The sequence below is a fragment of the Odontesthes bonariensis genome, chromosome 13 (genome assembly GCF_027942865.1).
Source record: "Odontesthes bonariensis isolate fOdoBon6 chromosome 13, fOdoBon6.hap1, whole genome shotgun sequence".
Classification (NCBI taxonomy): domain Eukaryota; kingdom Metazoa; phylum Chordata; class Actinopteri; order Atheriniformes; family Atherinopsidae; genus Odontesthes; species Odontesthes bonariensis.
Genome location: NC_134518.1, coordinates 2099322 through 2116737, shown reverse-complemented (window position 1 = coordinate 2116737; position 17416 = coordinate 2099322). Strand labels below are relative to the sequence as shown.

The 17416-nt window shown below is 38.9% G+C and overlaps 1 protein-coding gene across 1 annotated transcript; it reads right to left on the bottom strand.

Annotated features, from left to right (window-relative positions):
• Positions 1-610: 610 nt before the first annotated feature.
• LOC142398134 (fibroblast growth factor 4A-like) lies at positions 611-15231 on the bottom strand. Its single transcript, XM_075482112.1, has 3 exons — positions 14940-15231; positions 9895-9998; positions 611-823 (listed from the first exon to the last, which is right to left on the bottom strand). The coding sequence occupies exons 1-3, from the start codon at positions 15229-15231 to the stop codon at positions 611-613; spliced, it is 609 nt and encodes a 202-aa protein (XP_075338227.1).
• Positions 15232-17416: the final 2185 nt, after the last annotated feature.

Sequence of the window (17416 nt, the reverse complement as noted above, 5' to 3'; positions counted from 1 at the left end):
CCGTCCTGTGCTGAAGAAAGGGGTTTGTATTGCATCATGCTTCTGTTGTAAAGTGCTGAAAAGGACATGCCAAAAGGACCCACTTTAACTGCACATGCGTTGTTGATAACCCCCCCTTTTTCATTAACAGGATTTATCATGTTACTTGCACTTTTGTCATTTCATTATAATTTGAGGATGCCTGCCATAATAAAGCCCCCTCCCCATGTAAAAACGCTAATCTTATCCAAAGTGCTTCATTTTGATCTGCAGTGTACATCAGCTTTTATTGTACCAACATTACTGTCAATGGAAAAAAAAAATTCACACTGATTTTCTCATTTTGCATTTTTATTCATTTAGGGCTATACCTGAATATTAGAAAAGATCCCAGATGTTTCTTTTTTTCCACTGTTAACATTGATACATTTTTGCATTTCGAGAAGTCTATTGAAGTCTTCATTCATAGATTTGTTGTTGCCACATCAATGCTCCTTTGTAGATGTATTCCAGAAATACATGCTAAGCTTGCTTCCATCTGTGGTTAGCTGGCAAAACATCTCAGACTGTACAATTTTACTATTCTTTGTTAGTTGTGGTGCGATAACACAAGTTCATACAATGTCCCAACTCAGCTCTGTGTTGTTGATTTTTGGTCTTGAAAATTAAATATCCTGGGAAGAAAGTGCGTCACGGTCATTATTGGTGTGACCCGGTTGCCTCTTTTGGTTTTGCCGGTCTTGCTTAGACCTATGAACATGCCCGGGTGAGCAGTTGATTCATAGGCATTATAGTTGTTGGCCAGAAGTTTCTCCTTGAACTTGCAGTCGTCATTATAGTAACCCTGAGGAGAAAAGGAAAAAGAAAGATGGACAGTAAAACACAAATATTAATCATTTGTTGAACTTCTCCTTGTTTGTTCGTTTTTTTTTTTTTTTTTTTTTTTAAACTGGTCATGAAATATTTGATGCATAATGATGTGAATGTTTGGTTGAATGACCGATTTATTGGTTATTTATGCTGCTCATTTCAGGTGAGCTTTACATATGTGTCTCTTCATCAAGCATATTGAAGATATGTTTTTTTTTTTTTTTTTTTTAATCACAAACATACTGTATGAGGATATTGGTTTATTACATCATAGAAGTTGTATGCATCTATATAATACACTATACATTTTTTTTTCTTTCAACCAAACATTGTCATATGTAATATTTCAATTGCTAGTTTATTAAAACAACTTTGGTGCAACAGATCATGTATAAATGTTTTTTCTTTATTTCAACATTTGGTTGGCAGGAGACAGATTGGTGGATTGGAACCCAGACCTCATGTTGAAGTGGCAACACACTGAACTGCACGCTGCCTCCAGTGTGTGAGTGTTACTAAGAAGTGCTGAATAAGTATGTGGGAATCTGAATGTGGCAAAATCACTTTAAGATGATAACGAGACTAGAGTTGCACCATAAAATTACAGTCCATTTACATTTGCATGTATGCTTTACTTCAAAATACACTAAGTATTTACTGCATTATGTACACCTGCAAAAACAACATACACATTTTTATTAGTTAATGACAAATAGAATTAAAGCTGCAAGCAGTGTTATTTTGACGTCATTCCTCAAGCCATATTGGGGAAAATTCTAATTGTTTTGGAAAGAAGAGAAGGCAAGCTTTGGTGTATTACAGTAGCACAAAGCTTTAAAGGGGAACTCCGGGGCATTTGAAGCGTGTTTCCATTGCTAGGGGTTGTCAAATACTGATAGTAGGACACAGAGAGGTGCGTATCTGCGCTCTCTGTGTGGAGATCGCTCTGTCCGCACAGCATGTCATGCGAGGCTAATACGTGGTGGCTAAGGGGCAAGCGCTAACCCTTCCACGTAAAACAACAACTTGCACACTGCAGAAACGTCACACCACTTTATAAACCATCCGACAATAAAGTCACAAGCCTTACCATCAAAACCATATGCATGGTTCTCACATTACTGGCATGGGGACGTTACAAAACAACTTTATAAACAGCATGTCACTCACCGGCTGGTTGTAGGCTCGCGCATGTGAAAGCCCAAAAGAGTCGATGGAGAATAATCCCATATACAAAACAATTATCTTCTCTAGAAAAACTGCGTTCAAGTATTTAAAACATTACAACAATACATGCCCAGTAATATTGTTGTAATGTTTTAAATACTTGAACGCAGTTTTTCAAGAGAAGATAATTGTTTTGTATATGGGATTATTCTCCATCGACTCTTTTGGGCTTTCACATGCGCGAGCCTACAACCAGCCGGTGAGTGACATGCTGTTTATAAAGTTGTTTTGTAACGTCCCCATGCCAGTAATGTGAGAACCATGCATATGGTTTTGATGGTAAGGCTTGTGACTTTATTGTCGGATGGTTTATAAAGTGGTGTGACGTTTCTGCAGTGTGCAAGTTGTTGTTTTACGTGGAAGGGTTAGCACTTGCCCCTTAGCCACCACGTATTAGCCTCGCATGACATGCTGTGCGGACAGAGCGATCTCCACACAGAGAGCGCAGATACGCACCTCTCTGTGTCCTACTATCAGTATTTGACAACCCCTAGCAATGGAAACACGCTTCAAATGCCCCGGAGTTCCCCTTTAAGGTACTGCGGTCTGAACACTGACAGAAAAATCTCACATGACCGTAACTTAACCATTTGGTCGGTTCTGAACGATGAGAAGACCAGCTTTATTGAACCCGACGGTAAGTCACAGGTATGAACTGATACATTCAGGGAACAGAGACGGTGTGAGCGGAGGTTTGACAAAGCAGAAACTTGAGGATTTGAAAATATTTATAGTCTAAAGTGAGAGAAAATATGTGAAAGAAATCTCAAAGAGAGAAAACTTTTCAGAAGGTTTATAGATGTCTCCAGGAACTGCTTTACCGTCTATGATACAGGCCCCGAAACGCCCAGACATTTGTAAAATAAAAGACAATATTTGGAAAACTGAGCGGTCGGGTTAAAAACTTTTTTTGTATGTGTATATATATATATGTCATATTTCCATTTGATGTGGTCTTACATTTTGTTCATGTTGAATTTAAAGGGGAACTGCGGTATTTTCAGCATTAAGCCTCTTTTCTGAGTCGTCTGCAATTTTAGAACCCCCCCCTCACCGCTTTTTTGATGTTTACTGCTGTCTCCGGTATTTGCCTAATTTTGATTCTTCTCAACCTGCTTCAGAATGGCAAGTCATGCGCATGTCCAAAAAGGTCCGTAAAAGCACCATAAACGTCCGTTTTCAAAATCATCAACTCACCGGAGTGGTTACTGGTGTGCACTGGTAATCCATATCAAATTTCGTTGCGAAAAGTTGCTTCTGTCATGTTTTATTTAACATTTTGTACTGCATGTTCGTTGATATTACTCCACCACCGCTAAGAAAATAGTGTGAGCATGAACGAGCTGCCAAATAAATTAGTCAAATACCGGACACAGCAGTAAACATCAAAAAAGCGGTGAGGGGGGTTCTAAAATTGCAGACGACTCAGAAAAGAGGCTTAATGTTGAAAATACCGCAGTTCCCTTTTAAGTTTTCACTTAATTAAAATTCTGAAAAATCAAAGACTTTATTTTTACTTTAAAGGGATAGTTCGCCTCTTTTGACATGAAGCTGTATGACATCCCATATTAGCAACATCATTCAATTCAATTAATTTTTATTTATATAGCACCAAATACAACAAATGTCATCTCAAGGCACTTAGTGAAGTCCAATTCAAGCCAATTGGAATTCAATTAATTGTAATCATAATTATTCATAAAATAATCCAATTCGTTCATATAGAGCCAATTCAAAAACAATTTCCTAGCTAAGGAAACCAACAGGCCAGGGCGGCGGCACTGTAACACCATTTTATTTGTTTTCTTGGGACCCCCTTGAAAACGAGGTGATTCACCTCAAGGGGTTTATCCTAATAAAGAAATTTGAAATCTAAAGGATATCTGTTGGAACAGGGAAACACGAGTTAATGACCACAATAATATCACATATACATAAAGAGAGTAAAGTGAGGAAAGGTGTGACAGATGAGGCCCCCCAGCAGTCTGGGCCTATAGCAGCTTAACTATGGGATGTTTCAGGATCACCTGAGCCATCCCTAACTATAAGCTTTATCAAAAATGAAAGTTTTAAGCCTGGTCTTAAAAGTGGAAAGGGTGTCTGCCTCCCAGACATTTACTGGCAGCTTATTCCACAAGAGAGGGGCCTGATAACTGAAGGCTCTGCCTCCCATTCTACTTTTAGAAACTCTGGGAACCTCAAGTAAACCTGCAGTTTGGGAACGAAGTGCTCTGTTACGAAAATATCTTACAATGAGATCTTTAAGATATGATGGAGCTCGGTCATCAAGAGCTTTATATGTAAGGAGAAGAATCTTAAATTCTATTCTGAATTTAACAGGGAGCCAATGAAGAGAAGCTAAAACTGGAGAAATATGATCTCTCCTGTTAGTTCTCATCAGAACTCTGGCTGCAGCATTTTGGATCAACTGGAGGCTTTTCAGAGAATATGTGGGACAGCCCAATAATAAAGAATTACAGTAGTCCAATCTTGAAGTAACAAATGCATGGACTATTTTTTCTGCATCACTCTGAGACAAGATGTTCCTGATTTTAACAATATTACGAAGATGAAAGAAGGCAGTCCTAGAAACCTGTTTTATATGCGAGTCAAATGATAAATTCTGGTCAAAAATAACTCCAAGGTTCCTCACTGTAGAACTAGAAGCCAAGGAAATACCATCTAGAGTAACTATATAGCTAGACAATTTCTCCCTGAAGCGCTCAGGTCCAAAGATAACGACTTCAGTTTTGTCTGAATTTAGAAGCAGACAGTTCTGAGTCATCCAGGTCTTTATGTCTTTAAGACATGCTTGTAGTCTGACCAACCTATTGGGTTCATCTGGTTTTATAGATAAGTACAGCTGAGTATCATCAGCATAGCAATGGAAATTTATGCCATGCTGTCTAATAATGTTACCTAATGGAAGCATGTATAAAGTGAAAAGAATCGGTCCAAGCACAGAACCCTGGGGAACTCCATGACTTACTCTGGTGTGTGAGGAAGATTCTTCATTTACAAGAACAAACTGAAATCTATCAGATAAATATGACTTAAACCAGCCTAATGCAGTTCCTTTAATCCCAATAACATGTTCAAGTCTCTGTAATAAGATACTGTGATCGACCGTATCAAATGCAACACTGAGATCCAACAGGACAAGCACAGACACAAGTCCGCTATCAGAGGCTAAGAGGAGATCATTGGTAACTTTCAGCAGTGCAGTTTCTGTGCTATGATGCACTCTGAATCCTGACTGAAACTCTTCAAACAGATTATTTCTGTGTAAGTGATCACAAAGCTGAGCTGCAACTATTTTTTAAGAACTTTAGACATAAAAGGGAGATTGGATATAGGTCTATAATGAGCCAACACTTCTGAATCAAGAGTAGGTTTTTTAAGTAAAGGTTTAATTACAGCAACCTTAAAAGTCTGAGGTACATATCCTGTCAACAAAGACAGATTGATCAAATCCAATATGGAAGTGTCAATTAATGGGAAAACCTCCTTGAACAGTCTGGTTGGGATTGGGTCTAAAACACAAGTTGATGGTTTAGAAGAGACTATTGCTGTTGTTAGTTCAGAGAGATCAACTGGGCAGAAGCTGTCTAAATACAAATCAGGTTCTAAAGATACTTCTAAAGCTGCTGTACTTGATGATACATCACTGATAATAGTGGGAAGGACTCCATCAATCTTCTCTCTGATAGAAACAATTTTATTAATAAAGAAGCTCATGAAATCATCACTGCTGAGAGTTAAAGGAATAACTGGCTCAGCAGAGCTCGGACTCTTAGTCAGACTGGCTACAGTGCTGAAAAGAAACCTGGGATTGTTCTTATTCTCTTCTATCAATGATGAATAATAAGCAGTTCTAGCTTTACGAAGGGCTTTCTTATACGTTATTAAACTATCTTTCCAGACTAACTGAGACTCTTCTAAATTAGAGGAACGCCACTGTCTCTCCAGCTTTCTTGCAGTCTGCTTTAAAGCACGCAGCTGTGAATTATACCAAGGAGCCAACCTCTTCTGACTGATTACCTTCCTTTTCAGAGGGGCAACATTGTCCAGTGCTGTACGCATTGAAACTATAGTGCTGTCAACGAGAGAGTCAAGTGTAGGTAGTCGTCCTCTGTTATATCTGCACATGGCAGTGAAGAAAAGGATGATGGAATTAATTCTTTAAATCTGGTTACAGCATCCTCTGATAGACACCTTCTATATGTAAAATTTTTCTCAGAAACTGTATAGTCAAGTAATGTAAACTCAAAGGTTATCAAAAAATGGTCAGATAAGACAGAGTTATGAGGGAACACTGTTAACTGTTCACTCTCAATGCCATAAGTCAGCACAAGATCAAGGGTGTGATTAAGGCAGTGAGTCGCTCTGTGAACACTCTGAGAAAATCCAATAGAGTCTAATATAGAATTAAAGCATGTACATTTTCTTATGCTGCGTTCTGTGAGCCGAGTTCCTGCCTCGTTTTGGCGTTGACGAAGGTAGTCCAGCTAGTTGGTTGGGGCCACTAAAATAAAGCGTTTTGCTTCTCAAAACAATATGCGTTCAACAGAGTAATACATTTGCATCACAAAATCGTTCTCCAGGAAAAAGTCAGACCTCACAATCGCTTGGCCCTATTTCCTCTCCCTTCATATCACTACCTGCTGTGCAGACCGAAGTGCAGACCGAGCAGTCCCCTGCTTCCGAGCAGTAAACACCGTAACAGACGATTTTGATATTACATGTAGTGGTTAAAACACCAGGCAGGAAGTGTCCTGGCCCCACTATGGTTATCATCACTGCCCCTGTGTGGACATTTTAGGTGGTGTTCCTGTGAATTTTCCACATTCAATATGGTTTTCAGTTGAGCACAGATCTGTCTGCAGTGAACATGGCAAAACAGTGCTCTCCTTTCATTTTTGGCCTTGGAGTAGATTTGTCTGTAAGTAAATACAGAAACATTGTCAAAATTACTGATGAAACATTAAGTTTACAAGTGCAATTATTGGATAATTTATGTTCCTGGAAAAATTGAAAAATAAATAAATAAATAAATGACTGATGAACACACTGTTTTGAGAAAGTAAAAAATATTCTTCATATTGTATTTTTTTCAGTTTTATGGGAACGATAATCAGTAAAGTCTCTTCTTAGAACTAAGGCTTAGTTGAGATTTGTTAGCTATTTGTCTAGCCTTGCTCAGACAGTGGTGAGGACATTTTATCAGTGCAACTCTACCTAAAATTAAGAGACAGTGATAATTGAATGATTGTAAGTGCCTTTTAATGTCAGAATCTGATCAATGAAAACTGATGGGGATAATATAGAATACAAAAGAAAACTTTCTTTCTGATAAATGGTAAAGGATGCAAGAGTTTACCTATGATAAAAAAAAAAAAAATAAATTTAAAGGTGAATTAAATAAAACGCAATGATGATCTGGCAAAAATATCTTCAGAAGAAACTGACCCAATATTTATACCAAGACCAAAAACAATGACCAAAACATGTTCTCCAATGTGCGTAGTTAGATGCTGGGTAACATTAAAACCACAATCAAATTTATCAGAGTCATCTTCAATTTTAGCCTTGGAGTAGATTTGTCTGTAAGTAAATACGGAAACATTGTCAAAATGACTGACGAACACACTGTTTTGAGAAAGCAAAATGTTATATTAGCTTTAAAGGTTATAGAGCAAAATTTAGCTTTTTTTTTTTTTTTTTAGAATATCAGCGACGAGCATGGAAGTCCAAAAACAAAACACCCCAGTTCCTCCCAATCATGCTCCTCCATGTCATTACGTTAAAGGTGGGGTATGAGATCTTGGAAAAACGGTTCCTGCAAGCTATATTTTTGAAAATACACAACCTTGCCTCTCCCTTCAGCCCACCCCTCGAAACCACGCCTTCAAAACACATTTGACCTACTGTACTTTGTATTTCTTTTCATAATCATTTTTCATTTTCTCCCGTTCTAATCCAATGACTCGGGTCGCGGTGGGGCGGTGCTGATCTCCGCAACTTGAAGCCTTCAGTTCATATTGATGATTACAATTATTATTTTACAGTACAGTAGTTATTTGTTAAAAAAAAAGTTTATACAGTACTTTTATGTGTTAAACAAATGCTTGGGCCTGTAAAAAGGTTTTGTTCTTTGGTTTCAATGTATTATGGAGTATTTCATTGTATAATAATTGTAAAAAAAATAAAGGTTACTACTTCACGGATTTCGCCTATCACGGGTTCTTTTTGGAACGTAACCCCCGCGAAAAACGAGGGTTCGCTGTAGAAGTAACTCTCATCATTACTTCTATTGGTCAGACATTTCCTCTTGCTTACCACAGACAGAGAGAGTATGAGAGAGTCAAGCTCCTCTCCAGGAGATTGGTTTCAGAGCCACGCTGTGCATTTGGGCCAACAATATCAAGTTGATACTGCTCTACCTCAAACATTAGCTAATGCTTTTTCCTTGCCAACAAAGTGGCATCCCAAGTCCCCAAAGCTAGTTTGCAATGCAGGGTATCAGCATGGACATGCTGATGTCCATCATCCCTCACCTTTGTCTGCTTTGCTCAACTGGTGGCGCTGCATCGAGGTCTTTCAAACGTTCTTATTCTTACCCCTCCACAGAGACCATTTTGCCAGGGGCGACCCTAGCAAGGGCTAACAACCCACCTCTCAGGTTCATGGGATACTCAAACCCCTTCACAACAATAAGGTGGTGCTTCCATAGAGGGGGTTTTAATTAGCAAAACTTTATTATCATTTCACTTGAGTTTAAACAAAAGTGTGCTGGTTCATATAGATTTATTCATTTTCTTGTCAAAACACACTAACATACAATCCTTTAAGTTCTCCTGAGTTAGTGAGCTTCTTCCTGTGCTTCTTAAACTTCAGTGTTTAGAAGCTTCTCTCACTGACAATGTGTGTTAGTGGTCGCTGTTTACATTGCAGCTTGGTAATAAGATATACTAATGGCGACAAGACAAATAATAAAGATGTAATAATTAGTAATAACAAGTTATGAGCCTATCAATAACAATGGGACCATTGGGGTAATAACAGTCGAAAACTGAAAGTTACAGGGTGTCCAAAATCCAGAGTAACAATGGAGAAAGAAATTCAAAGATGAAAACAAAGCAAAACTACGTAGTAATAGTATAGTGGTAATACAGTAACAGCATAAAAACTTGCTTGTGACAAAATGGTTATATCAGTTAAATCATTTTAATTTAACATGGTCACATGAATACGAAAATAATCTAATAATTATTATGTAATATAAGATGCTTTCAAAATATTTTGGGGTAGAAATCAGCCAAGGTGTGTGATTGAAAACAACATGACATCTTGTTACAAAGTGTGCTGTGGTGTTATATGATTCAAAGAGGCAGCAATCTGTATGAGACACCCTGGCTGAGCCAATTGCAGCCCTTGAAAGTGACAAGGGCTGATGTTCATCACTGCTTGCAGCTTTAATTTTATTTTCTCTTATATATCATTGCTATTTTAAAATACCTTTTCAATTCAACAATGATTGTAGTACATTAGCAGTAAAAGATACGGTGTCGTATTATAAAAAACAGTTTTACACCATTTCCCTTGACCCGACTTTATTTAATTTCAACCCTCAGTGAGACGATAGGCAGGTTAGAGAATACACCTATGGTGTTGGAATGTTGTGTCAAACAAACCAATATTTAAAACATTACTTAAATGAATCACTTGCATCTTTTTTTGGAAAAACATTGCTGAACATGATGATTAGATTTCAGATCACATATTTTACTGTAAAATAAGAATCAGATTAGTTCTTACCGAACCATAGAGTTTGCCTTTGTCACTCATGGCGATGAAGAGACCACTTCTCACCCCATACAGAGACACCACTCCTCTCTCGACTGTAGAAATTTCTATAAGGCCTGTGACGACATGAAAATGATCAGAGGTTTTAAAAAAAGACAATTAAAACTCAAGGTACACAGATAATACTTACTATGGACAATTTGAGTACCTGCACATTAAATTGGGTTTCTTAGACTATCATTCATTTGTATCATTTGAATTTGCTTTTTGATTAGTTTGTTTTTATCTTTGAGATGTTTCCATAGTCCATAGTTCTTTTTGTAGTCTAATTTGTTTGTAATTTTGGTCATTCTATTTTGTAACTTTTGCCTTGTGCACCTTAATTTTACCAGTTACGTGCTGACATTCCGACATCCCACCAGTCCCACCTCAAATTGTCGGAATGGCAACACTTAATTTTCTATCAAGCGTTCCATCATTCCGACATTTTTTTCCTCCTATGGTCGGAATGACGGTATGTTTTATTTTTTTTAAACATCCTTCTGTCAGGTTGTGTGAGGATGGAGGACACGGATTTATTACCAAAAAAAACAAAAACAAAGTAACAACAGAAAGTGCGGCTGAGCCGGAGAAAAACGTAGCTATAAGGAACAAACAACAATACTTGACATGGCAAGGAATAAATAAATACTTAGCTTGGTAACAACGACGTGGACCATGGATAACAATAAACTTGGCATAGGAGGGCAAACGTGACAATCAACAACAAAGATCCGGCAAAACTGACAGGGGAGGCAGGAAACTAAATAGGGAGTGAGAGTGATTGGGGAGTGAGTGCAGCTGAGGGTAAAAACACATGTGAAGTGAGTGAACTAATAAACAGAGTGCAGGGAAACTAAAGCATGACAAAAAACTAAACCTGGACTGAAAACAAACATAACCTAAAACATGAAACTAAAAACGTGAGTCCATGGGTGTGACACCTGCCTTTCCGACAATTCCTTTAATGGCCTATTTTTTTTACCCAAATCATTTTGCACTAATAATATGCCTGCGCAAATACGCCCTAAAGTTTGTCAAGAGCAGTTTGCCCTTGTTTTGGGTCTGAATGAGTAAGTGGAGCTGTTTCCAGTGCATCTCCACATTAAAACACACAGATTGGTCAGATAATGAAAACAACAGACGACATCAAAGCCTCAGAATTGGTGTTTAACAATACGAAGACAGTGCTGCCCCAACACTACAGGAATAGCTTGAGAAGAAGTCATACAAGGAGTTCAATATGCAGAAATAAACAAAAGTACGGCAGGTGTGGCTGGATGGCAATGGAGTAGGGTGCGTTTAGCGTGGGCTCCCGCCTAGCCTGTTTTAATTTAGTTTGATTTAACTAGTTTAGACTGGCGGCCTGTCCAGGGTGTACCCCGCCTCTCGCCCATTGACTGCTGGGATAGGCTCCAGCCCGACGGATTCAGCGGTATAGATAATGGATGGATGGAGTTTAATTTAGTCTTTTTTGAACATTCCACTATTTCAATCCGTGAATAGTTTCAGTTCTTAATTTTAAACTGAAGTCAATCCGCCAAAGTGCATAGATGGCATTCAATCTACGAAAATATAAATTTACCGGATCCTTTAATACTAGGCCCAATGCCTCCTTGGACCGAGGTCGCTCCGAGCGCCCAGGTGGATTGTCATCATCCCCACAGGACATTGGCGACACGGACACTTCAGCTCTGAAGTCTGAAATTCTTCTCTCGCTGAAAGCAGATATTTCAGCGGCGATAAAGTCGGAGCTAAAAAATGCTCTTACGGAATATTTTGAATTCTCAAGAGTGAGCGTCGAGCAGTGAAAACCGAAATAATAAATAGCACCGCAGCACTCCACGCAGAGATCGAACATGTGAAGGCCAATATCAAGGAAGTGGAAGACTTCTGGTCCACTTGGGCGGATGAGGTGGTCACTAATAGGACGGAGCAATGTGAGAATATGGAGGGGTGAATGAGGAGGTGTAATGTAAGGATCCTTGGTGTCCCCGAAACGCCCGGCTCAAGTTCTACCGCATTGGTAGCTAAGCTGGTAACTGAGGTACTACGGCTTGAAAGACCATTCACATCAGAGCCTGGGACCGGCAAAACCAAGTGGTAAACCCTGGGTTATCATCGCAAAACTACAATACTACCATGAATGTGCAGAGGTGCTACGCCGTGCATGTGCTCAGGGCCTACTTCGCTTCAACGGAGGTCCGATCACCATTTTCCCTGACTACACTGCAAAGCCCAGGCTGCTTTCACGGAGGTGAGGAAGCTCCTGCGCGACCGACAAGGAGTCCAGTTTGGATTCTTGTTTCCAGCTCGGCTCCGAATCACAAACGGGGGAGAAGACAAGCAGTTTAACGACCCGAATGAAGCAATGGCCTATGTAAAGATGAATATCATCCCAGCCACGGACAATGGAAATGAACCGTATGACTGAACTCTTTAAACTCATATAACGTCCAGGCTGATTTTGTGTACATCAATAACTCCCTCTGAGGAGATGACGCTTTAATACTGTATATGTCCCAGACTGCTGATCAGTTACTATGTTTTTGTAGGCTGGTACTATTATGTTAACGTTGCGGTTCACTTACTTGGGAGCTGCCCATAATTGTGCGTCTGTGGCATGCCTGGAATGTAATATACATATAATTTAAAAATGTTTTGCGGCTGGGTGGAAGCCTGGGTAATCAAGGCTATATTCCCCCATAACAAGCACTAAATGTGTGGATTTTCTTTTGAAAGAGACTGTAATCACTGTGTTCATGAAGGTGATGGGGTGGGTACATATGCTGGACCTATTTATTTGTTGGGTTTACATTGCCAGAATTTTGCATTGGAGCCATTTTCTTTTATTTCGTTTCAGTGTCTATGGGTCGCATATACAGAACAAAGTCTAGCATGTACATAGTATGGCCAGCATGAGTAATATCAGGAGGTATGGTAGTCACCCGGTTAAATGTGTGAGCTGGAATGTTAAATCCCTGAACCACCCAGTTAAATTTAAAATAATTACACACTTAAAACAGCTTAATATAGACATTGCATTCTTACAGTAGACCCATATACATTCAGTTGATAATCTGCGTCTCAGCAGAGGGTGGTCAGGTCAGGTGTTCCAATCCCACTTCCAGGTCAAGGCAAGAAGGGTGGCTATTATGATCAGTAACAATGTGCAATTTACAGTGTCTGATGTACAGACCAACTCAGCTGGGCCATATGTTTTTGTGGTTGGGGAATTGTACACGCTTCCAGTCATACTTGCCTGTATTTATTACCAAATTGGGACAATCCTATGTTTTTTAATAATTTTTTTTCTTTCCTACCAAACATGTCAACACATAATCTTATAATTGGAGGAGATATAAACTCCTTGTCCAGTCCCCTGAATTAAGACACACTTATGTAGACTAAAGTAACATTTATATAACCATCAATTATCATAACATTGTACTTTGTATGGCTCGTAATGATAATAAACACCAGTAATTGCTGTTTTAAGCAGCATTCATCTTGACAGGAACACGACAAAATGCATCTGGTGTCATATTAAATAAATGAATAATGATTAAGTAAACAGACCTGTTCTAATCCCTCTATGGATTCCAGACACCTTCCTCAGAGCCCAGGAACTTTTCCAGAATGTGTTATTGGTCTGCTGTATTGCAGTTTACAAAGTGAACTGAACACTGTTGTTTTAATTGATTTGTGAAGTTTGTCTGTCTGTTCCCCATTGATAGATACAAATGGAGTTGGGCAACATCATGGTGACCGGGTCAGAGGAGGTTACACAAAGCACTCCTAATTTTTCGAATTATTGTGGCATGCTTTTACACAACACACCGTGCTAAACCTGATTAACATTTTGCACCACAAACAGTATGCTGGTCAAGTGATGGGTGATAAAGACAGTGCTGAGCAGAGTAGCCAAAACAAGTTAAAGTAAGCAAAGAACAAGAAACATATTCTGTTAATAGTCTGGTTCTGCTGGAAGTTTCTTCCTCTAAAAAGGAATTTTTCCATATAGTGCTTTTCTTCTACGTAGTCACACACATTCATACACCTATGGACGCATCAGTAGGCAGATGAATCAAGCTGTTACAGGGGAACATTACTTGACTTATTACTGTTCTTCACTTACGGTGCTTATGTAGATGCTGTTCAGTAAATGTTTCCTCTCATCTCTGACAATGTCCAAAGGCATTTAAGATGGTTAAACTAAGGATTCTAACATAGCTGTAGGTGGTTGTTTGAGCATACATGGTTAAGCCCTATGAACTGCCTACCTATATAGGGTCTACCCTAATTTGTCAACCACTGTCACCAAGAATAGCCTTTAGGCCTTAATACAACAAGCCTAATATAAAAGACTGACAAAAATAAAGCTGTCTGTGTAATTCCTGAAATGATCAGAGGGATATGTGAATTTTCTCTGTATATCTGAGATTTACTTGTATATCAAGTTGTGACTTCAGCAATTTCCTCTGGGATCAATAAAGTTTTCTGATTCTTTCATTGAGATTCATTAACATTGCTGATAAATAAACAAAAGAGTAAAAATTCATATCTAAATTGCTTGATCTGTGTAGTCTATGAAACCTGACTTAATGTCCAGATACTTTACCTTTTCTCATATGTCAGGAGCCAAATTAAAGCTCAGGTGGAGTCAGTGGATAATAGAATTAAAAAATGTTTGACAAAACCAAACCAAAGACACTTCAAGATGGGATGATTTAAGATCACTCAAATTCAACTTATAACTAAACGATGATAAATTCAGAACAGAGCATAAACCAACAGGATGACATAAAACAATCTGACAGAGAGAATGAAGGCACCTGTTGTTGGCAGGGCAGTGAAATTCCTAAAAGCTGTGATGAATTGGAATAACTGACTAAAATTCTCTCAAAGTACTTTTTTTTACAACATAAATTGCACGGTCAGTCTGGTAAGCCAGCTGGTTATGACCAGTAATACACAAATTCTCTTTACATGAATCAGGTAATGTCAAAATTACTTACTGTATCTGTTTTCATTATGTACTCCTGTTATCTTCCCATTTGGTAAGACCTGAATGTGAAAGCCAATACCCACATTACAGTAAAGCCTTCTCAGTCTTTTTATTCCAAGCAGATATTCTCCATCTCTTCCTGGGACTTCCCGTTTGTTCCAGGAGTTGCTGATGCTCTTCACCAATGATCTGGCACTCTCTATGGTTTGTCTTGTATTGCTGGTGAGTGGAAGAGTGGCAAAAGAGCAGCACAGGAGGATTCCATACAGGATCAGAGGAACCTTGGACCTTGACATGGACATCGTCTGTTTGTCAGTTGTGATGATCCTTTAGGTACACAACTATGTGTGTTTCTAATTCAATTTTACCTATGAAGAAAAAAGATTTCTCCAGCTACAGAGCAATACCATGAAGACTATATCTCAACTTCTGCACTCTTAAATGCCCCCCCAAAAGTTGGAGAATGCATATTTAAACATCTCTAAATGCCTAACCCATATGGGGTCCAGTTTGGCAGGAAGTTTTTTTTGGTGTTTCTTAATTTTGCTTTCTCCTAAGGTAAATCCTGAGAGACCATACTTATATGTTCCCCATATTACATCATACACCACCTGCTGTCTTGTTTGGCTGAGTCATATACACAGCAGAGGCACACAAACTGAGAAATTTATAAAATACATAGTGACAGCAAACAAAAAGTACACGTAAGCACACAGAAACAGTAAACAAATTAGTAAAGAGATCTGATGCTGAGATGGGAGTAAAGGGCCCCCTCAGCAATATTCTTTGTCCAACACCATAAGAAAAAATTATTGGAAATGTGCATTTATTAAGCAAACTAAACATACAGCTTCTTTCAGTTCTAGGCTTTTATGTATCAGGGTATAATAAAAAATAATTTGATCCTTTAAAGGGTGGATTCATGTTAAGCTGTGCAAGAATCTAATTGCATTCAGTCAGTTCAATCAGTGTTTTAAATTTAAATTTTATTACAATATTCAAATGTTGAAGATCATAGATTAAGGATCATTTGTTGAAATATTCTATTATTATTATTGGTCTATCTAATAATTTGGGCTTTAAAAAGTTATTTACAAGTACTTAGCAGTGCTGCTTTACCTTTCTCATGTAAATATCAACATAAAGAGAACAACATAAATCCGGGTGCATTTATTTCCTTTATCTGATTTATCTGCAGATTCAACTCCATGTGGAGGAGTTGCCATTAAATGTTCGATAACAACTTCAGTTTTTATCTTGAGCGTTTAGGAAGTAAACATGGGCGTTAAGGAGGGTTTATGAAACCCTTCTGATATATAAAATTAGTTTTACTTTTTAGTTGTCCACAATCCTTATCATAGGTTTCCATTGATTACCCGTCATAACAGCTCCCAGTATTAGTTCTTTACTTGGTATTTATAGCATCATCATTTTGCATTTATCAAGCTTTAGTGTTCACTATCCTGACATGTCCAGAGTGTACCCTGCCTCTCGCCCGATGACCGCTGGGATAGGCTGCAGCCAGTTCAACGCTTGAAATTCCACACTCATTCACGCTGTTGAGTCAAACTAAGTTAACTTTCAAAAAAGCGCTAGAGATCGCCCAAGCAATGGAAGTGGAGGCAAACGTCACTAAAGACATTTGGTTGCACCGCTGCGTTTGCTTGTTAGATGCTGTTCATCACATGTCAAAGGGCAAGAAAGGCTAACCCCTAAAGTCAGTGTTACTGTTGTGGGGGAACACACTTTGCGAATGACTGTGGTTTTAAGGACTCTGTTTGACATAACTGTCATAAAAAGGGCCACATTGCCAAATTGTGCAGGAACGAAAAATAAGCAAAGACAGGAGTGGGGAACATCAAAGGCCAACAGATCACCTTCAGGGTGATGAGCCTGAACATGTTCAAACTCCAGGGCTGAGCCCATCCATGTAGCATGAAAGGCAAATAACACTGAGCTGAAAATGGAAGTGGGCACTGGGGCCTCAGTTTCAGTGATAAGTCAACAAACCTACCACAAATTGTAGAGGACTACAGAGTCTCCTCCACTCAAAAAGAGTAATATCAGACTGAACCTACACAGGTGAGTGCATCCCCCTTCTGGGAGCTATAGATGTGGACGTAGATTACCAAGGGCAGATGGTGGAAGTGATGCTGTTGGTGGTTCAGGGGAAGGGGCCTAGTTTGCTGGGTCATGATCTCCTACAGAAAATTCACCTGCATTGGGGGGAGATCTGGGGCGAAATCAAGAACATGACATTACTACACGACCTTATAGCCAAATATGCAGATGATATGCTTGGCACCCTCTTGGGCACCACAGTGAAATTGTGCGTGGACCCCAAAGCTTAGCCAAATTTTTTCAAACCATGCCCGGTGCCATATACTATGAGGGTTAAGATGGAGGCTGAGATAGGGCCTGTTGAATTTTACAACTGGGTAGCTCCAATAGTGCCGGTGGTGAAGGAAGATGGTGGGTACGCGTGAC

Coding starts and splice junctions, on each gene's coding strand:
- LOC142398134 (XM_075482112.1), bottom strand. CDS start 15,231: ATGTCCATGTCAAGGTCCAAGGTTCCTCTGATCCTGTATGGAATCCTC. Junction 9,999..14,939: donor ACATAATGAAAACAGATACA/GTAAGTAATTTT, acceptor ATGTCGTCACAG/GCCTTATAGAAATTTCTACA. Junction 824..9,894: donor AAGGCAAACTCTATGGTTCG/GTAAGAACTAAT, acceptor TTTTCTCCTCAG/GGTTACTATAATGACGACTG.